This window comes from Dendrobates tinctorius, unplaced genomic scaffold (genome assembly GCF_039654945.1).
Source record: "Dendrobates tinctorius isolate UK_male_01 unplaced genomic scaffold, ASM3965494v1 ptg000443l, whole genome shotgun sequence".
Lineage (NCBI taxonomy): Eukaryota > Metazoa > Chordata > Amphibia > Anura > Dendrobatidae > Dendrobates > Dendrobates tinctorius.
In genome coordinates, this window is record NW_027362106.1 from 1,269,083 (window position 1) to 1,292,028 (window position 22,946).

The window sequence follows — 22,946 nt, forward strand, 5'->3', positions numbered from 1 at the left end:
CGCCCCTTCTTAGCGCGGCCCTGCTCTGTCCCCGCCCCTTCTTAGCCCCGCCTGCCTGTGTCCCCGCCCCTTCTTAGCCCGGCCCTGCTCTGTCCCCGCCCCTGTTCTGTCCCCGCCCCTTCTTAGCCCCGCCTGCCTGTGTCCCCGCCCCTTCTTAGCCCGGCCCTGCTCTGTCCCCGCCCCTGTTCTGTCCCCGCCCCTTCTTAGCCCGGCCCTGCTCTGTCCCCGCCCCTTCTTAGCCTCGCCTGCCTGTGTCCCCGCCCCTTCTCCCCGGTTCTTCCAGACCCTTCCACGTAGTCCGGCGCTCGGTACATAAGAGGCGACGGAGCGGCGATGGCTCAGTTCTCGGGATCTCGCTGCGATATGAAGAGACCAGTGATCGGCGCGGAGCCGTTGCCCCCGGGCTGGGAGGTGAAGCTGGACCCGCACACCGGATGGCCTTTCTTTGTGGATCATAACAACCGGACCACGACGTGGTGCGACCCCCGGGACCGAGAGGTGAGCGGCTCCTGAGCTTATGCCCCGCCCGAGGCTGCTGCTAGCTCCACCATCGTCTGATGATCCAGCAGCTCTGACCGGGGAGAAGAGGGGAGAGGAGGCCGCTCCGGGGCCGCCGTGTCCTGAGGGGGGAGAGGGGAGAGGAGGCCGCTCCGGGGCCGCCGTGTCCTGAGGGGGGAGAGGGGAGAGGAGGCCGCTCCGGGGCCGCCGTGTCCTGAGGGGGGTGAGGGGAGAGGAGGCCGCTCCGGGGCCGCCGTGTCCTGAGGGGGGTGAGGGGAGAGGAGGCCGCTCCGGGGCCGCCGTGTCCTGAGGGGGGTGAGGGGAGAGGAGGCCGCTCCGGGGCCGCCGTGTCCTGAGGGGGGAGAGGGGAGAGGAGGCCGCTCCGGGGCCGCCGTGTCCTGAGGGGGGTGAGGGGAGAGGAGGCCGCTCCGGGGCCGCCGTGTCCTGAGGGGGGAGAGGAGACCGCTCCGGGGCCGCCGTGTCCTGAGGGGGGTGAGGGGAGAGGAGGCCGCTCCGGGGCCGCCGTGTCCTGAGGGGGGTGAGGGGAGAGGAGGCCGCTCCGGGGCCGCCGTGTCCTGAGGGGGGTGAGGGGAGAGGAGGCCGCTCCGGGGCCGCCGTGTCCTGAGGGGGGTGAGGGGAGAGGAGGCCGCTCCGGGGCCGCCGTGTCCTGAGGGGGGTGAGGGGAGAGGAGGCCGCTCCGGGGCCGCCGTGTCCTGAGGGGGGTGAGGGGAGAGGAGGCCGCTCCGGGGCCGCCGTGTCCTGAGGGGGGTGAGGGGAGAGGAGGCCGCTCCGGGGCCGCCGTGTCCTGAGGGGGGTGAGGGGAGAGGAGGCCGCTCCGGGGCCGCCGTGTCCTGAGGGAGGGGGAGGCCGCTCCGGGGGCCGCCGTGTCCTGAGGGAGGGGGAGGCCGCTCCGGGGGCCGCCGTGTCCTGAGGGAGGGGGAGGCCGCCGTGTCCTGAGGGAGGGGGAGGCCGCTCCGGGGGCCGCCGTGTCCTGAGGGAGGGGGAGGCCGCTCCGGGGGCCGCCGTGTCCTGAGGGAGGGGGAGGCCGCTCCGGGGGCCGCCGTGTCCTGCCCGAGGGAGGGGGAGGCCGCTCCGGGGGCCGCCGTGTCCTGCCCGAGGGAGGGGGAGGCCGCTCCGGGGGCCGCCGTGTCCTGCCCGAGGGAGGGGGAGGCCGCTCCGGGGGCCGCCGTGTCCTGCCCGAGGGAGGGGGAGGCCGCTCCGGGGGCCGCCGTGTCCTGCCCGAGGGAGGGGGAGGCCGCTCCGGGGGCCGCCGTGTCCTGCCCGAGGGAGGGGGAGGCCGCTCCGGGGGCCGCCGTGTCCTGCCCGAGGGAGGGGGAGGCCGCTCCGGGGGCCGCCGTGTCCTGCCCGAGGGAGGGGGAGGCCGCTCCGGGGGCCGCCGTGTCCTGCCCGAGGGAGGGGGAGGCCGCTCCGGGGGCCGCCGTGTCCTGCCCGAGGGAGGGGGAGGCCGCTCCGGGGGCCGCCGTGTCCTGAGGGGGGAGGCCGCTGTGTCCTGCCCGGGGGAGGGGGAGACCGCTCCGGGGCCGCCGTGTCCTGAGGGGGGAGGCCGCTGTGTCCTGCCCGGGGGAGGGGGAGACCGCTCCGGGGCCGCCGTGTCCTGCCCGGGGGGGGGGGGGGATTTCTCCGGGGCCGCCGTGTCCTGCCCGGGGGGGGCCTCCCCCAGTGTTTCCCTGTGACCTTTCTGGAGGTGATGTGTGTGGCTGGATTCCAGGCCCTAGCAGCTGTCGTGGAGCTGTCAGGGCTGCAGCTGTCCGGTGTCAGCAGCCATTTATAGCCCGGGCTGTGGACGCCTTTGTCCTGCAGGTCCCTCGTCGTCGTCTTCAGTGTTTTTCTGTGCGCTCCACCTGCGGCCGCCCACATTCCTGCTGGTGGGGGAGGGTGGAAGCCTTATGGGAAGTGACGGCTGTGGGTGACTCAGCAGCTGCTGCACTGCTGCTGCTGGGCCACCTGTCTGTGCTGTCACTGGTCTCCTAGACAGTTGCCCACGTCACCCTCTGTCGCCGTTGTGGCCCCTCAGGATGTTGCGCAGTTGCCGGCCGTGTATCGGATACGAGACTAGTGCTGGCCCCGGAGGTGAGGAACCATCGGGATCGATGTCGGTGCCCAATTACTGGTCACGGAAAAGGGAAAAACTGATCGCCATCCCGTGATTCGCTCCCCTGCCATCACATCCTGTTGTCTGTCTCCTGTGATTGGCTGCTGCAGTCACATGATATCACTGGAGCAATGATGTCACTCCACAAAGTATCTTTATTGATTAAAAAACCATATACAATGGTTCACACCAAAAAACGAGCACAAACAAAAACAACCGTGTTCCAAAATTACCAATAAAATGTGTAAGCTAGAAGTCCTTCTGACGTCAGCTAGGCTGTCGCCTTCCTGGCTGCGGAGGTTGGCACCCTAGGGGGGAAGTTGTGGCGCTCCACAATGGCTGACCCTGGGAACCCTGTAACACCCTACAGCCACTAGGGGAACCCTCCTACCCGAGGTCCTAAAGGAACCCCCTACCCAAAGACAGGCGATCCTATATCTAAGAGGACTCTAGACCCCAAATAAAAGCAAAAACGGACACAATCGGCAATTGGTGACGACTGACATAATTTCACAACGTGGTCACAGGATAACAATACTCCAGGGGTTCGGGCCCTTGGTTTGCCACAATAGGCTGTAGTCTCTTAATATGCAGACTAAATTTCAAAGTTGCTACAGAAATTAGATGCTGCTGACACCGCCAACTAATCATAGATGAAAAAATGGTGCTCAGAAAACTAATAGCGCCAACTCCAATGTGGTCACTGTAGGAAAACCTGATGTGGGTTAAATCAGTGTTTTCTAAGCATGCAGTGTCCACACTCTTTCCAATAGCAACAAAAAGACCAACAAGGCCACATTTCAAATGAGACCAAAAATGCTGCATGATTTTGCCCAAAAGAAGTTATAGCCCTGTCATAAACCACGTGTATGAAATGGAGGCGGTTTTAAGCAAGCAGGCTGTGTGCCAAAGCTGCTGCGATAGATCCTGCTTGTTGATGACGCAGATGAGTAACAATGCTAAACCAACTTGTACCTACAGTCAGGTCAATGGAGGACCCGAGATACAGCACATTCATGGCAGAGACAGAAAGATGGTTTGCACACATATAGATATAATTAGCAGGTTTACGGCAGACTATGCTCCAAACTATACTCTGTAGTGGCACCGATACCAACATATCCGGACACGGTGTGTAACCCCACGACTGATAATCGGGAAAGAGAAGCAGCCACATAGAGCCGATATGGTAAAGAGTGCTGCCACGAGAATGATGGTACTCATCAGGTTAACTGCCGCCAGCCATAGAGAATTATGCGCCTCGATGCGGGTCACCCATTAGGGCTCATCAGGAGGCCTGATGTCACAAAGACTTGTGTCCTGATTCTGATGTGACATGACCAAGGCAAACCAAGGGCCCGAACCCCTGGAGTATTGTTATCCTTTGACCACGTTGTGAAATTGTCAATCGTCACCAGTTGCCTATTGTGTTCGTCTTTGCTTTTATTTGGGGTCTAGGGTCCTCTTAGATATAGGATTGTCTGTCTTTGGGTAGGGGTTCCTTTAGGACCTCGGGTAGGAGGGTTCCCTTAGTACCTGTAGGGTGTTACAGGGCTCCCAGGGTCAGCCATCGTGGAGCGCAACAACGTTCGACCCCCCCTAGGGTGCCAACCTCCTCAGCCAGGAAGGTGACAGCCTAGTTGACGTAAGAGGGACTCCATTTTATTGGTAACTTTGGAACATGGTTGTTTTTGTTTGTGCACGTTTTTTTTGCTGTGAACCATTGTATATGGTTTTTTTAATCAATAAAGATATGATTTAACAGTTGATACCCTTTTTGGATCAATTTTTGATAATTTTTTTTCACTCCACAAAGTAGCCAATCCGTTGTTGGCTCTTACTTTTAAGTGCTTTATGAAATAAAAGGAGCGATCTTATTGGTTAGTGTGGGCCGTGGCTCCTGAGGATTTCCTAACCTTGCTGTCTGTCTGTCTAGGTGGCTCAGACGTGGTCTAATGGTCCCTCCTCTGAGGCTGCGACCTGTGGGAACCTGTACTACCCACAGCTGCGTCCTGGCTATATACCAATTCCCATCCAGCATGAAGACGCCGAGAGCAGACAGCTACCTCCCCTCCTCTATGTGCACCCGCCAGGACTGCAGAGGGTTAAACGTGACCCTTCCATACAGAAGCGGCCCCAGTCTCCAACATTGGGCCCTAACCGACCGCAATCCCCTGCATGGGGACCACCAGCATCTCCTCCAGCAGATAGGTCTGGCACCGGCTCCTTGGCATCACGCGGATCATCTCAAGGACCATCGGTAATGTTTGTGAGCGCGTAACTTTCAATGTCATGGCAGCTTAAAGGGGTTGTCCGGACTTTTCACATAATCTCAGTGCATATCTGGGCTGCAGAATTATGACAATAAGTAATTTACTTTCAGTCACTAGTTTGCACAGTTTTCTAGATATTCTGAGCAGAACGTCCAAGGGGAGGGTGTTATGGCATTGAAATGAGAACTGGTCGTAACCTCCCACTCTACTCCAAACATGCCCTCTATAACAACAACCCCACCCTCCATAGCTACAGGCCCTCCCCGACCACATGAAGAAGCTGTCATCACACAGTAATAAATCCTCCCCCTCTAGCAGCCTCAGTGCAGAGAGCAGACCACCCAGCCGCTCCTCCCCCAGACACACGCTGAACAGTGATCTATGGAAAGTGAAACTAGTGAGGAGGAGGGAAAATAGTCCTGTATTCTGGGCCACTCCATGATTACAATACATAACTCATTATCAGTAATTCATTCCCTCACTGTCCCAGGCTGCTGGCAGCAGTGAGAACAGACTGTGTGATGGGGGTCTGCAGCTTCTAATCTGCACAGGGGATGGCAGTCAGTGATGTAATCTGTTGTGTGACAAAGCCTCTGCTGTGTGAATGAGACAGCTGTGTCACGGATGTCTTCGCACAGCAGCAGATTTGGTGCAGTGTATGTGTGAGCACTGTGTCTCTAATGACCCAAATACTGATGGGAGCAGCCTGTCCAAGCAGCTGTAACAGTGTGAAGTGTTGGGGGTGTATGTATGGAGATATAGAGGATACTAAGGATTCTGATACTATAAAGAAAAGGCTTGTTTGTGGTGTTGAGGAGCCCTTCCGTCATTCCTTCCTAGATTTTCACTATTCCTTTCTGACCCTGGCATACCTCCAGCCTGTGTAAGGTGTGTACCTATATCCTATCACTTTATAATGTTTTTAGCAGAAATACATAACCGGTGCACGCCGACCATTCACCTCTGCCAGTGCTGGGAAAGACAAGCTGCAATTTATTTACGTACTAGCTGAAGAGCCCGGCGCTGCCCGGGCATAGTAACTAACTGTGGTTAGTTGTAGCAAATTATAATTAACCTCCATCCCATAGTCCCGTGCCCATATACCCATCATGCATATCCTCCATCCCATAGTCCAGTGCCCATATACCCATCATACATATCCTCCATCCCATAGTCCCGTGCCCATATACCCATCATACATATCCTCCATCCCATAGTCCCGTGCCCATATACCCATCATACATATCCTCCATCCCATAGTCCCGTGCCCATATACCCATCATACATATCCTCCATCCCATAGTCCCGTGCCCATATACCCATCATACATATCCTCCATCCCATAGTCCTGTGCCCATATACCCATCATACATATCCTCCATCCCATAGTCCAGTGCCCATATACCCATCATACATATCCTCCATCCCATAGTCCCGTGCCCATATACCCGTCATATCCTCCATCCCATAGTCCCGTGCCCATATACCCGTCATACATATCCTCCATCCCATAGTCCCGTGCCCATATACCCATCATACATATCTTCCGTCCCGTGCCCATATACCCGTCATACATATCTTCCATCCCATAGTCCCGTGCCCATATACCCATCATACATATCCTCCAGAGGCGTATCTAGGCTTTCTGGCACCCGGGGCAAGAATTCGGTTCAGCGCCCCCCCCCCCCCCCCAGCCCAAGTACATATGCGACTTGCACACTTAGCCATGTACCCACGAGCTGCTCTCCCTAATGCTCTCAATGTTCAGTAAAAAACTGAGAGAAGCAGGAAGAGAGGCTCGCTGTCACATGACCAAGTATGAAAATCGCATATGAGTGAAGTGTCCATGTGATGACTACTGGAACCTGCAGAGCTGAATCATGACATTGCAGCTTCTGAATTCTCACAATGAATGCACTGCACACTTTTAGGATTCTCCCTTGCCGATGTACAGTCATGTCAGCACAAGTATGTGATTTGTATACTTCTGGCCACACTCCAACTAAACGTGCCCGGCCCCGCTCCGTTCATTTTCATTGAGTGAGGCCACACATGTCTAGTCAGCATGTGACCGCATGTATGTAAATTACCGGCACGAGAGAATCCTGACAGCGTTCAGTGAGCACTGTGAGAATTCAGAAGTCTGCAGTCACATAGAATGTCTGCAGTCTGATCACCGACCTGGACAACCCCTGTAATGTTCCTAATATAAATAAAACCATGAGAATAAGTCAGTGTCACAAATAACATTTACACCCAGGTACCTTATAGATGACGTTGTCTCTGCAGTCAGTCACCTTTTCTTCTTCTTGTCCAGACCCCATGATGAGTTTTCTCATCCACAGCCGTCTCTGTAGACTTCCATCTTCTCCGGTCTTCTGCAGCAACTCTCCACACGATGCCTTAAAGATAGAAGTGTCATTATAATGCCCCTAAATAAAAATGTCTGCAATATACTGTCGCCTCACACTATTCCCCTCCCTCCTCATACTGTCTCCTAACATCCCACCTGTTCACCATACTGTCTCCTCATATATTTACCCCCTCACTCTCTATACTGTCTGCTCACACATATCCCCGACTCCCCATACTGTGTCCACTTACATTAACCCGTTCGCTCCCCATACTGTCTGCACCCATCATACTGTGTCAGCACCAATCCCCCATACTGTTTCCTCATACATACTCTTCATTTTGTGTCCTCAAATCTCCCCACACATTAACCCCCATCCCCACTCATTGATGCCCCCACACATTAACCCCCCACACATTAACCCTTATTCCCACTCATTAACCCCCCACACATTAACCCTTATTCCCACTCATTAACCCCCCACACATTAACCCTTATTCCCACTCATTAACGCCCCCACACATTAACACCCATCCCCTCTACAAATCCCCCCCATCTCCCATCTTCGGTGGTTCTTCAGCTCCACAGTGGAGCACACTTACCACCAGGATTCTCTCTGGGCGCCGGGGAGTGACGTCAGCAGCGTGATCACATGACCTGATCATGCTGCTGACGTCGCTCTGACCCGGCGGTCAGAGCTGTACTGGCGTCTGTATAGACGCCAGTACAATTGCTGCCTGGGAGTCGGCGCGGCGTCCTTCTCTGCGTCGGCTGTCAGCTTGACAGCCGACACAGAGAACCGCCGACTCTCAGGCCGGGGGGGCGGCAGAACGCAGCCGCCGGGGGAGAGACATTGCCGACCGCTGCATTAGGCGGCCCGACTGCGCCCCCCTGCTGCCTGCGCCTGGGGCAACTGCCCCGGCTACCCCCCCCTGGATACGCCACTGATATCCTCCATCCCATAGTCCCTATACCCATCATACATATTCGACATCCCATAGTCCATATACCCATCATACATATTCTCCGTCCCATGCCCATATACCCATCATACATATCCTCCATCCCATAGTCCCGTGCCCATATACATATCCGCCATCCCATAGTCCCGTGCCCATATACTCGTCATATCCGCCATCCCATAGTCCCGTGCCCATATACCCATCATACACATCCTCCGTCCCATAGTCCAGTGCCCATATACCCATCATACATATCCTCCATCCCATAGTCCCGTGCCCATATACATATCCGCCATCCCATAGTCCCGTGCCCATATACCCGTCATATCCTCCATCCCATAGTCCCATGCCCATATACCCATCATACATATTCTCCATCCCATAGTCCAGTGCCCATATACCCATCACACATCCTCCATCCCATAGTCAACCATTATGACTTCATAATGATCGGCGGCGGGGCTTGCGACCTATGATGACATCAGCGTCGCCATGGTAACCGTTGTGACATCATAATGAGGGGCGGGGCTTGATACGCACACACTGCTTCCCCAGTATGCAGATAGGGGCATTATGACATCACAATGAGGGGCGGGGCTTGACACGCACACTTTTTCCCCCAGTATGTAGATAGGGGCAAAATTGTTTGGTGAATTGGAACGCGTGGGGTTAATTTCACCTCACAACATAGCTTAGGACGCTCTCGGGGTCCAGCTGTGACTGTGCCAAATTTTGTGGCTGTAGCTGCGATGGTGCGGATGCCTATCCCGGACACACACACACACACACACACACACACACACACACACACACACACACACACACACACACACACACACACACACACACACACACACACACACACACTTTGAGCTTTAGATGTTAGATTTTCCCATCACCTCCGGTCAATTTTCAGTTTTTCGTTTTTCCCTCTCCTTCCATAACTTTTTTTCTATTTTTCCGTCAATACAGACATATGTACTGACATCATACCGACACCTCAGTGTTGTGAACTCATTTTCTGGTTTACCTCTGGCTTCTGGTGAGGGTGGTGGAGCAGGCTGTGTTGACAGGAGTCGTGAGTTCTCCATCTGGGCTCCCTCTAGTTGTGACAGTAGGTAATGAAGCTGATCTAAGTGGCAGAGACCTGCCACCTGAGGAGGAGGACTGTGAGTGGACATCAGGAGTCACTGACTGGATTTAAGTCAGCCGACTCCCTAATTTTGTGCTGGTGATGTTTTCCTGCCCTGAGGTTCTGTTCCTGCCTTCTGAAGCTAAGTCTGCTCTGCTATTTTCTCACATGAGATTTGGTCTGGTTTACTCAGTTTTTGTGGTCAGCCAGCCCCTGCTGGGGCTGTGCTGAATTTCCATTCTTATGTCTGTTTATGCCAGTTTGCTTTTTGTCCCTGATCAGATTGGTCTCTTTCTGCTCTGTCTTCAGAATATACCAGAGTGCTGATATAGGGAATTGAAGTCTAGCGACTTCAGGGTTTTTTTGTTATCAGAAAGTGTTGGACATTTTTTGGCAGGGTTTTGTGTGTGATTGCAGACAGCATCTTTCCTGTCCTTTCTAGTTAGTGTGGGCCCCATCGTTTGCTCAGCCTATTTTTCTATCTGTGTGTGTTTTCATCTTGTCTCACTGACAATACATGCTTGGGGGCTGTCTATTGTTTTGGGGTCTGCTCTGGGGCAGTTCAGATTTCCCCTTTTCTTGCTTTAGGCTTATTTAGTTCTCTGGCTGTGACGAGGCGTCTAGGATCATCGTAGGTATGTTCAACGGCTACTGCTAGTTGTGTGGATAAGATCAGGGGTCTGCAATCCGCCTAGTTACCAACCTCTCTGGTTTTCTGTGGCTTAGCTTATTTTTGTTTTTCCTCCTCGGTGACTCATAACAGAATCACCAGCTATACCGCAGATTCTAAGGTACTCAAAAGCAGGGGAAAAAAAATTGTTAAAAAGTGTCAATTTTTTATGGGGTGTTTTTTTTTTTTTTTTTTTTTTTTTTTCTCTGGGGCTGTAGGAGGATTTTTTTTCCTTAATGGAGATTAAGCAATTGTGTGGAGCAGCTCGCTGCTGAAGTTCGGGGAATTTCCGCCTATCTCACTCATTCACATGCTGTTAAACTAAAAATCCCTACTCCTGATGTGTTTTTTGGGGATCGGTCTAAATTTTTGAATTTTAATAACTGTAAATTCTTGCCTTGAAACCTAACATATCGGGGAGCTCTGTGCAGCAGGTTAAAATTGTCATCTCTTTGCTGCGTGGCGATCCCCGGGATTGGGCGTTTTCTTTGAAACCAGATGATCCTATTCTGTCTAATGTGAACGCATTTTTTTTTCAAGCCTTGGGGTTGTATGATGAACCTAATGCTATTGATCAGGCTGAGAAAGCCCTATTGGCATTGAACCAGGGTCAGGATTCTGCAGAGTTATACTGTCAAATTCGGAAAGTGGGCGGTCCTTACTACATGGAATGATAGTGCATTGGCAGCTCTTTCGGAAGGGTTTATCAGAGACCGTAAAAGATGTTATGGTGGGATTTCCTGTTCCCTCTGGTCTTGACAATTCTGTCATTAGCCATTCAAGTTGATCGGCGTTTACGTGAACGTAAAACTACATGGGAGGCGCTGCCACCTTTTGAAGAAATGTGTGAACCTATGCAATGTGATGGGGTTTTGTCTAGGGCGCAACGAGATGCCTTGCATATTATCTGCCCTAAACGAGAGAAACATTTTGCGCACACATATTTGCTGTAGGTGGCGTACAACCTGAGTTTCTTTTGGCAATTACTCTGATCTGCTCCTAATCCACATTTTCTGCCAAGGCTTCAAGGTCAGGAGTTCAGAAGGCGTAAGGCTTTTGTGGATTCAGGAGCAGCTGTGAATCTGATGGATTTGGACTTTGCTAAACGTTGTGGTTTATCCATGACGCCTCTGTGAACACCTATTCCTTTGAGGGGTATTGATGCTACTCCTTTGTCTGAGAATAAACCTCAGTTTTGGACCCAGGTGGTAATGCGGGTCGCCCCAGACCACCAAGATAATTGTAGATTTTTGGTGTTGCATAATTTGCATGATACCATTGTTCTGGGTTTTCCCTGGTTGCAAATCCATAATCCAGTTTTGGATTGGAAATCTGTGTCTGTGGTGAGTTGGGGTTGTCGGTGTGCCCTTAGTGATGCTCCTGTTTTCTCCACCTCTCCCCAGTCTCATGATGTTCCTGACTATTTGGCGGACTTTTATGATGTATTTAGTGAGAGTGAGTCTGCGTCTTTGCCTCCTCACAGGAGTTATGACTGTGCAATTGAGTTGATGCCTGGGTGTAAATTCCCCAAGGGTCGGCTTCTCAATTTATCTGTACCCGAGCATGAGGCTATGCGATCCTATATTAAGGAGTCGTTGGAGAAGGGTCATATTAGACAATCTTCTTCACCCTTAGGTGCTGTCGTTTTTTTTTTTTTTTTTTTTCGTGGCTAAGAAAAATGGTTCATTAAGGCCTTGTATTGACTATCGTTCCCTTAACAAGATTACAGTTAATTATCAGGATCCGTTACCCCTGATTTCTGATTTATTCTCCACAGATAAAGGTGCCTGCTGGGTTACCAAGCTTGACCTCAGGGGGGCGTATAATCTTATTCGCATCAAGCACGGGGATGAATGGAAGACGGCGTTTAATACTCCGGAGGGACATTTTGAGTACCTGGTGATGCCTTTTGGGCTCACTAATGCCCCTTCTGTCGTCCAATCCTTCATGAATGATATTTTCTGGGACTTTGTGGATAAGTTTTTGATCATCTATCTGGATGATATTCTGATCTTTTCCAGTGATTGGGATTCTCATGTGGAACATGTTCGGACTGTTCCGGATTTTGAGGGAGAATTCCCTGTATGTTAAGGGATCGAAATACCTTTTTGGTGTACAGAGGATTTCATTTTTGGGATTTATTTTGTCCCCGTCAACTATTGAAATGGACCCGGCCAAGGTACAGGCCATTTATGATTGGGTTCAGCCCACTTCTTTGAAGGCCCTCCAGAAGTTTTTGGGTTTTGCTAATTTTTATCGTAAATTTATAGCTAATTTTTCTGGTATTGCCAAACCACTGACTGATCAGCACATCAGCTCCCGTCTTGGTCAGAATTGATCTCCTGAGGCTGTCTCAGCATTTCAGGAGCTTAAGCGGAGGTTCACTTCTGCCCCGGTTTTACGGCAACCTGATGTCTCGCTTCCATTTCAGGTAGAGGTAGATGCTTCCGAGATTGGTGCAGGAGCTGTTTTGTCTTCAAAAGATCCGGTGACTTCTAAAATGAATCCCTGTGCCTTCTTTTCCCGAAAGTTCTCCCCATCTGAATGCAACTATGATGTGGGGAATCGGGAATTGTTGGCCATGAAGTGGGCATTTGAGGAGTGGAGACATTGGTTGGAGGGAGCTCGACATCAAGTTGTAGTCCTCACTGACCACAAGAATTTGATTTACCTGGAGTCGGCCAAACGCTTGAATCCTAGACAGGCTAGGTGGGCCTTATTTTTCACATGTTTTGATTTTGTGGTCTCCTTTCTTCTGGGCACTAAGAATGTTAAGGCAGACGCCCTTTCTAGGAGTTTCTTTTGCTGATTCTCCTATTGTGATCAAGCCTACTACCGTCCTAGGTGAGGGGGTAGTTCTTTCTGCCATCTCGCCCAATTTGAAACGTGCCCTGGAAGAATTTCAGGTGGACAAACATGAGCGTTGTCCTATGGGAAAATTGTATGTTCCTGACCAGTGGAGGAAGAGTGATGTCTGAAGTTCATTGCTCCGCGTTGGCTGGTCATCCAGGTATTTTTGGTACCAGAGATTTGGTGAGTCGGTCTTTTTGGTGGCCCGCCTTATCTCGTGATGTAAGGAATTTTGTACAGTCCTGTGGGACTTGTTTCCGGTCTATACCCTGTTCTCGTTCTAGTGGGTTGTTGATGCCCTTTCCGGTGCCCAAGAGGCCATGGACCCATATCTCAATGGATTTTATTTCTGATCTTCCTGTCTCTCAGAGAATGACTGACTGTTATCTGGGTGATTTGTGAAAGATTTTCTAAGATGGTCCATCTTGTACCGCTGCCATCTTCCTCAGAGTTGGTGCCCTTGTTTTTACAACAGGTGGTTCGGTTGCATGGGATTCCTGAGAACATTGTATCGGACAGAGGAGTCCAGTTTGTCTCCAGATTTTGAAAAGCTTTTTGTTCCAAGCTGGGAATTCAGTTATCCTTCTCCACTGCGTTTCACCCACAGACCAATGGGAAGAATGAGAGAACAAACCAGACTTTGGAGTCCTATTTGAAATGTTTTGTATCTGCTGATCAGGATGATTGGGTCTCATTTTTGCCCTTGGCCGAATTCGCCCTAAATAGAGCTAGTTCTGCCACATTCATTGATGTCGCCCTTTTTCTGTAACTTTGGGTTTCATCCTCGATTTTCTTCAGGATAAGTGGAATCTTCAGCTTGCCCAGGTGTTGACACTGTGGTAGAGAGAATGCAGCAGATTTGGGACCAAGTGGTGAAGTTATCCCTCTCTCAAGAAAAGGCCCAGCGGTTTTTCAACCGGCATAGGACCATTGGTCCCCGGTTTAAAGTGGGTGATATGGTTTGGTTGTCGTCAAAAAATATCTCTATGAAGGTTGAGTCTCCAAAGTTCAAGCCAAGATTTATTGGACCTTGTAGGATTTTGGAGATTCTTAACCCGGTTTCTCTTTGATTGGCTCTTCCAGTTACGTTTAAGATCCATAACGTGTTTCATAAGTCTCTGTTGAAGAGGTTCATTGAGCCAGTGGTTCCTATGGCGGCACCTCCTGACCCTGTGTTGGTTGAAAGTAATGTGGAATATGAGGTAGAGAAAATACTGGAGTCTCGCCTGGCTAGACGGAGACTCCAGTTTTTAGTCAAGTGGAAGGGTTATGGCCAGGAGGACAATTCTTGGGTCTCTGCCTCTGACGTTCATGCCAATAGATTGGTTTGTGCTTTTCACCGGGCCCATCCTGATCGGCCTGGTGGCGTGGATAAGGGTTTGGTGACCCCTCCTCAAGGGGGGGGGTACTGTTGTGAACTCATTTTCTGGTTTACCTCTGGCTTCTGGTGAGGGTGGTGGAGCTGGCTGTGTTGACAGGAGTCGTGAGTTCTCCATCCAGGCTCCCTCTAGTGGTGACAGTAGGTAATGAAGCTGATCTATATGGCAGAGACCTGCCACCTGAGGATGAGGACTGCGTCGACATCAGGAGTCTCTGACTGGATTTAAGTCAGCCGACTCCCTAATTTTGTGCTGGTGATGTTTTCCTGCCCTGAGGTTCTGTTCCTGCCTTCTGAAGCTAAGTCTGCTCTGCTATTTTCTCACATGAGATTTGGTCTGGTTTACTCAGTTTTTGTGGTCAGCCAGCCCCTGCTGGGGCTGTGCTGAATTTCCATTCTTATGTCTGTTTATGCCAGTTTGCTTTTTGTCCTTGATCAGATTGGTCTCTTTCTGCTCTGTCTTCAGAATATACCAGAGTGCTGATATAGGGAATTGAAGTCTAGCGACTTCAGGGTTTTTTGTTATTAGAAAGTGTTGGACATTTTTTTGGCAGGGTTTTGTGCATGATTGCAGACAGCATCTTTCCTTTCCTATCTAGTTAGTGTGGGCCCCATCGTTTGCTCAGCCTATTTTTCTATCTGTGTGTGTTTTCATCTTGTCTCACCGACAATACATGCTTTGGGGCTGTCTTATTGCTTTGGGGTCTCCTCTGGGGCAGTTCAGATTTCCCCTTTTCTTGCTTTAGGCTTATTTGGTTCTCCGGCTGTGACGAGGCGTCTAGGATCATCGTAGGTATGCTCTACGGCTACTGCTAGTTGTGTGGATGGGATCAGGGGTCTGCAATCCGCTTAGTTACCAACCTCTCTGGCTTTCTGTGGCTTAGCTTGTTTTTGTTTTTCCTCGGTGACTCATTCATAACACCTTAGTGTTACCATATAGTACTGACCCGAGGCATCATACCGACATATCAGTGTTACCATGTAGTGAACATGGTGAATAAAAAAAAACAAAAAATGTGTAGTTGCACTTTGAATTTTTTTCCTAATCTCCAGTACATTATATGGTAAAACAAATGACATGATTCAAAAGAACAACTCGTCCTAGAAAAACAAGCCTCATATATATAGTATAGTATCAGAATCCTTAGTATCCTCTATATCTCCATACATGCACCCCCAACACTTCACACTGTTACAGCTGCTGATTGGACAGGTTGCTCCCATCAGTATTTGGGTCATTAGAGACACAGTGCTCACACATACACTGCACCAAATCTGCTGCTGTGTGAAGACATCAGTGACACAGAGCTGTCTCATTCACACAGCAGAGGCTTTGTCACACAACAGATTACATCAGTGACTGCCATCCCCTGTGCAGATTAGAAGCTGCAGACCCCCATCACTGGCCATCAGTCTGTTCTCACTGCTGCCAGCAGCCTAGGACAGTGAGGGAAGGAATTACTGATAATGAGCTATGTATTGTAATCATGGAGTGGCCCAGAATACAGGACTATTTTCCCTCCTCCTCACTAGTTTCACTTTCCATAGATCACTGTTCAGCGTGTGTCTGGGGGAGGAGCGGCTGGGTGGTCTGCTCTCTGCACTGAGGCTGCTAGAGGGGGAGGATTTGTTACTGTGTGATGACAGCTTCTTCATGTGGTCGGGGAGTGCCTGTAGCTATGGAGGGTGGGGTTGTTATAGAGGGCATGTTTGGAGTAGAGTGGGAGGTTACGACTAGTTCTCATTTCAATGCCATAACACCCCCCCCCCCCCCCCCCCCCCTTGGACGTTCTGTTCAGAATATCTAGAAGACCGTGCAAACTAGTGACTTAAAGTAAATTACTTATTGTCATAATTCTGCAGCCCAGATATGTACTGAGATTATGTGAAAAGCCCGGACAACCCCTTTAACTCTAGACTACACTGTAGAGATGGTGTCCTGCCCCCACACCCGCCGTACGCCTCTGCAGGCTTCCTTCCTTAAAACATCTACAGCACAAGCAGTGAAGGAAGATGGGCACATCATTCATCCGGGTCCCCAATATAGGAGACCATGGAGCTCGTAGGCCCCCCCCCCCCCGTATAGAAGACCATGGAGCTCGTAGCCCCTCCATATATGACATGATGCATCCGGGCCCCCTATATATGAAATCATCCATCCAGGGCCCCTAAATGAGATTATAGAGCTCGTGTGTCCGTCCGTCCCCCCCCCCCCCCACTTGTATATGAGATCATAGAGTTGGTATGCCCCATATATACAGTTGTGTTCAAAAGTTTGCATACCCCGGCAGAACTCTTGCTTTCTTGGCCTTTTTTTTTTTTTTTTTTTTCCCCAGAGAAAATGAATGAAAACTTTCTCCACTCGTGGTCGGGTGAATCCATTTATTGTCAAACTACTGTGTTTTCTCTTTTTAAACCATAATAACTAGAGTTGAGCGACTTTGGTCGGATCGGGTTTCGTGAAACCCGAATGAAACAAAATAAGTTTCAGATGAAACTCGTCCGACTAGAGCAAAACAAAGTCGGAGTTTCGTCCGAAACCCGACCCCAATGCAAGTCAATGGGAAATAAAAGTCGGACGAAACTCCGACTTTTTTTGCTCTAGTCGGACGAGTTTCATCTGAAACTTATTTTGTTTCATTCGGGTTTCACGAAACCCGATCCGACCAAAGTCGCTCAACTCTAATAATAACCCAAAACATCTAAATGACCCTGATCAAAAGTTCACACAACCCATTTCTTAATACCGTGTATTACCCCCTCTTAACATCAATGACAGCTTGAAGTCTTTTGTGGTAGCTGTGGATGAGGTTCTTTATTTTCTCAGATGGTAAAGCTGCCCACTCTTCTTGGCAAAAGGCCTCCAGTACCTGTAAATTCTTGGGCTGTCTAGCATGAACTGTGCGCTTCAGATCTTCCCAGAGTGGCACAATGATATTGAGGTCAGGAGACTGAAATGGCCACTGCAGAACCCTTTGTTCTGCTGTAGCCAATGACAGGTCGACTTGGTCTTGTGTCTTGTACGTCCCATGTGCAGCTTCCAGGCTGATGAGTGCAAATTTGCCTCCAGTATTTGCTGATAACATGCTGCATTCATCCTTCCTTCAACTTTGACAAAGTTTGCTGTGCCTTTTTATAGCTCACACATCCCCAAACATCAGCGATCCACCTCCGTACTTTACAGTAGGAATGATGTTCCTATCATTATGGACCTTGTTGGCCTCTCTCCAAATATAATGTTTATGGTTGTGGACAAAAAGTTAAATTTTGGTCTCATCACTCCAAATTACCTTGTTCCAGATGTTGAGGCTGGTCTCTGTGCTGTTTTGTAGGCGAGATACTTTGTGGCAGTAATGGTTTTCTTCTGGCGACTCGACCATGCAGCCTGTTGTGTGTGGTTTTTTGTTTTTTTGTTTTTTGTTTCCCCCCCCCCCCCCCCCCCCCCAAGTGTCTCCTCATAATGCATCTTGGAACAGCCACACTGCTAGTTTTCAGAGTCCATTATTTCAGCTGATGTCTGTGGGTTTTTCTTTGCATCCCGAACAATTTTCCTGGCAGTTGCGGACAAAATTTTTGTTGGTCTACCTGACTGTAGTTTTGTGTTTACAGAGCCCCTGATTTTCCATTTGTTAATCGCAGTTTGAACGCTGCTGACTGGCTTTATCATAGAATCATAGAGTTGGAAGGGACCTCCTGGGCCATCTGGTCCAACCCCCTGCTCAAGGCAGGATTTGCTAAATCATCCCAGACAGATGTCTGTCCAGCCTCTGTTTGAAGACTTCCATTGAAGGAGAACTCGCCAACTCTCGTGGCAGCCTGTTCCACTCATTGATCACTGTCAAAGTTTTTTCTAATATCTAATCTGTATTTCATCCCATTGCTTCTAGTCTTTCCTTGTGCAAATGAGAATAAAAATGATCCTTCTACAATGTGACAGCCCTTGAGATATTTGTAGACAGCTATTAAGTCTCCTCTCAGTCTTCTCTTCTGCAAGCTAAACATTCCCAAATCCTGCAACCTTTCCTCATAGGGCATGGTTTGCAGACCGGTCACCATTCTGGTCGCTCTTTTCTGAACTTTCTTATCAATTCCTTGGATATCTTTTTGTATCCCTTTCCTGTTTTATACAGTTCAACTACCTTTTCCCGTAGATCTCTTGACAATTCTTTTGCTTTCCCCATTACTCACAATCCAGAATTGTCAGTGGCTGGATGAAAGATGCAAGAGACTGTCTGGATCCCAGAAACTCACTCAGCTTTTATGCACACACACTGATTACAAGCAAACAGGTCACAGATGACGATGTTACCTTTAGTAGCCATTTAACCCCATTTGTGTTAACATGCACAGAAGTTATCAGGCCAAAATCACCAGGGTATGTGAACTTTTGATCAGGGTTATTTGGATATTTTTGGTTGTCATGATTTTAAAAGCGAAAACGCAGTAGTTTGACAAGTAATGGCTATTCTCTGAAAGGCCAAGAAAGCAAAAATTCTGCCAGGGTATGTAAACTTTTGAGCACAACTGTATATGAGATCATGGTGCACGTTCGCCCCCCCCCCCCCCCCCCCCCCCCCCCCCGCTATATAGGAGATTCTAGTGCTCGTACGCCCCCCACGCTTTTACACCCGTGATCACCCATGTTTCTGGAAACTTCACACTAACGTTAGGGTGTGTGCACACGCTGCGGATTCTGCTGCGGGTCCGCAGCAGTTTTTGCTGCGGTGTACAGTACCATTATTCCCTATGGGAATAAAAAAATGCAGTGCAGATTTTTCCGTGCGGTTTTGAAACCGCAGAAAGAATTGACATGTCAATTCTTTCTGCGGATTCTGCTGCTGTTTGCCATCTCCTCCATTGTGGAGATGAAAAACCGCAGAGCAATCCGCAGGTCTTTTGACCTGCAGATTTACCTGCGGATTTTACAAAATCCGCACCCTATTCCGCAGCGTATGCACGTAGCCTAAGATTCTTGTATTTTTATTGCAGCCTCCTCTAGAGCTGAGCGGCCTTTCCCAATCTCCAGGCAGGCAGATCCCGAGCAGAGAAATCCACCAGCTGCCGCGTGGATATATCTCAATACCAGTGATCCATGAAGGGAACATCCCGCGACTATCTTCTCACAATGTGCCACCGAAGGGTCGGAATCCACAGTCAGAATGCCACCTGCACCAGCCGGTGTACTACAAGATTCAGGATGACAGAGACTCCCGACATCCCCCGAATACACCGTCTAGTCCAGAGGCTTCATCAGCAATGAGCACTCCCCTGACAGATCCGGTCAGGGTGCAGGTAGTGTCTGACAGTACACACGAGCCTCTCCCTGATTCTGTTCCTAATATTTTTCTTAAATATTTGGTGACAATATGCTTACAATTGGGGATTACACTTTCTTACAGATTCCTATACAAAGGATTTCCCCACCTAGAAATCATCTGGAGGTCGACCCCAGCTCTGTACCTACTGTGCCGATTCAGACGATGTCTCCTTCAAATGTTCCAGTCCATGTGAGTTTCATGTCATCCGTTCCCGACCAGGATAGTTCTCCAAGAATCAGTCCCATCCAGATAGCCTCTCCAAGCACCTGCCCAGCTGAGACAAGCCCAACAAGCCGCCCCCCAGCTGAGACAAGCCCATCGAGCACCGACCATCAGGAGAACAGAAATCTAGATAAGGCCACTAAAGTAGAAAAAGAACGGCAATGTCCACCACCATTGGAAGTGACCACAGATGTGGGTTTCACTCCAGCAGAGTCAACTGAGCCCCTAAACAAGCATCCTGGGGTTCTACAAGTAGAGAGGATTTTACATAGGGTGCAGGGACTGCAAGAAGCAGTTGACCATTTCCAAGGCAGAAAGAATGCAAAGAATTATCTGATGCTTGAGGAGTATCTGACTAAAGAGCTTCTGGCCCTAGATTCAGTAGATCCTGAAGGCCGTGCTGATGTGCGCCAGGCTAGAAAAGATGGGGTAAGAAAAGTCCAGAACATTCTGGAGACTCTAGAACGAAAAGCTACTGACTATCTAGCAAATGCGCCAACTGTAACCTCACAGGAACTAATGGAATTGGGTGGTCCAATGGAAGAAAGCTGTTCTTCACCATTACAGTCTGAAAGCTCCCAACAGGAGGCCTCATCTGTCCAGGAAGCCTGTGTCCCACCTGCTGGTGGTGCTCATTAGTGCTGGGAATAAAGGCTGAACGCTTGCAGACTTTTGGGTTTTACTTCTACCTTTTAAACCATTGTGCATGTTGCTATGTAACTAAAGCTTTCAGAATCCATTAATGGAGAAGAGTTTTGCTCTGTAGATGGTGGAGAAGGAGCTGCACTTTCCATGGATTGAATTTGGGAGAATCTGGGTGTAAAGCTGGGAGGAAATGTTCTTTGAATGTCGGTTCTTTATGTAACATTTTCATCTTTTGATCCTGTGCTGTCCCAAGGTCCATACTGATCTGTGCTCTGAAAGATGGTGTCTGAGGGTCTCCAGTCACACATGTGGTCTGACTGGGCCATGACTTTTTGTACACCGTTTGTATGATCCTGTGGGATCCAGTCTTATGCCAAAGAGACCCGGTGACCCCTGCGTCCTCTTCACACTTGAGTATTTATACTGTGACTTTAGGCCCAGTATCATTGTACGGAGGTATCCCCCCTTCTCCATAGAAGTCCATGGACACTTGACGAATAAGGATCTGTATTGGGTGTCTTCATGGAAAAGATGTGTATTGGGGTCTTCACAGGCGATTAGGGTGATCTCTTTATACTGATTGTAATCTTGCTCTCTGATATAAGATAAACTACTGTCGGTGAAGATGGAAGTAGAAGACTCCGGACAATCTGTGCTTGGGTGCATATATGCACGCTGGAGATCTCGCCCCCACGAGTGTCTCCTGGCACTCCTGCACAGACCCCACAGCCGCGGTCACTTGTGCCTGTCTCCTGTATTAATTTTTGCTCAGCTTGATAATATCGGAGTCATATGCTCGTGAGGTTGTCACTTCTCGCTGCCACTGCTTTTGCTGAATTTCTAAGACTGATGTCTGGATGTACAGATTATATAAGAGTTCGCTTGTACAAGTTAAAAATCTGTAATTCGGGGTGTAATGCACTGCGTCTCCACATATGGCGACACCCTGGGCATAAATATTCGGCTCTCCACCCCAGGAGCAACACTGTTCCATCTATACATACACATCGCCCACTGCACCCTGATCCCCTGTACATCTCCAACAGGTGCTTCCTCCACACCACGTACACCACTCCGATTTCCCTGTACATCTCCAACAGGGGCTTCCTCCACACCACGTACACTACTCCGATTTCCCTGTACATCTCCAACAGAAGGCTCCTCCACACCAGGTACACCACTCTGATTTCCCTGTGCATCTCCAACAGGTGGCTCCTCCACACCAGGTACACCACTCCGATTTCCCTGTGCATCTACAACAGGTGGCACCTTGACCCTGGGTATGACACTCAGATCCCCCTCTACATCCCCAAGTGTCTCCTCCACGCCAGGTGTGACGCGCTGAACCCCCTCTACATCCCCAGCAGGTGGCTCATCAACCCTGGGTATGACGTGCTGATCCCCACCCCCACTGTACACCACAATGCCTGCTACCTCCACCCTGGGTACGACGCTTCCACCCCGGAACGATGCTCTGATCCCCCTGTACATCCCTCGGCTTAAACGCTTCCCCACTTTCTGATGGACTGTGCCAATTGATGTGGCACATGAAGCTGCCATTGCTCACAGTTCTGTGCACTTTATCTAATCCTGTATAGAGTGATGGAAATAAATCTATATTTATATGTGTGGAGAAAGTTTTCTGATATTTTAAGAATAAACTTTGATACAAGCTCTAGTGGAGTTGCTGTTCTTGTGTATGGTGGTGATTTGCGCTGTTGGGTGTATAAGCCCCGATGGCTCCATGTCTCTGATATGTCACTTACTGATGACAGCTGAACATCTCCGGACAATGTGCTTCCTTTATATCCACCATACTGCTGGTTTATCTGGTATGGCTCTAGTGTTTAGTTCTGACCTTCAAGATGAGGTGAGAGGCTCAGGCTTCATGCAGTTCCTGAACAGTTACTGTGATGTCTCCCACAGACAGAAGGAAAGGTAAGGATTAAGGCCATGTTAACGTGGGGTTTTCTGCAGCTGAGTGTCATTCTTGCAGCGTGCTGCATTTCATTGTGAGGAGACCATACGTAGTAGGTCGGGGCATTTTTGAAACCTCTTGCTCCAGGAGGGGTATTGTACAAAGAGGCTTCAAGCTGGACATACCGCAGTCCACATGCTTCTCCCTGTATGTCAAAAGTGGGAGATATGACCACGCCAATTTTTTTTTTTTTTTCTTTTTGTGTGGGGGTGTGCCCAATTAGAACTTTTGCCATTGGACCCCAGTGACTATGTATGCCCCTGCACCACCTGTATAGTCCTAATTCGTATGCATGATTATGTGGTGTGAATGGACCCTTTCAGGGTGAGATCAGCTGACCACATGAGTGGCTATGGATTTAGGATAATAAATTATATTTCTATAGCGCCGACATATTCCGCAGCACTTCACATTTGAGAAGGGACATGTACAGACGATAGACATTACAGCATAACAATAATCACAGATTATAACAGATACCCTCAAAACTACTGGAACAGCATGTATATCTTGAACTGTCCTCCCACCTCTCCTCCTGTTCCCTCTTTGACCTG

General features: G+C 49.9%; 1 protein-coding gene across 1 annotated transcript; it reads left to right on the forward strand.

Moving 5' to 3' along the window:
* The first annotated feature begins 269 nt into the window (after positions 1 to 269).
* On the forward strand, positions 270 to 22,092 carry BAG3 (BAG cochaperone 3). Its single transcript, XM_073564267.1, has 4 exons — positions 270 to 498; positions 4,548 to 4,871; positions 19,219 to 19,521; positions 19,629 to 22,092. The coding sequence occupies exons 1-4, from the start codon at positions 334 to 336 to the stop codon at positions 20,406 to 20,408; spliced, it is 1,572 nt and encodes a 523-aa protein (XP_073420368.1). The 5' UTR covers positions 270 to 333; the 3' UTR covers positions 20,409 to 22,092.
* The last annotated feature ends 854 nt before the right edge of the window (positions 22,093 to 22,946 follow it).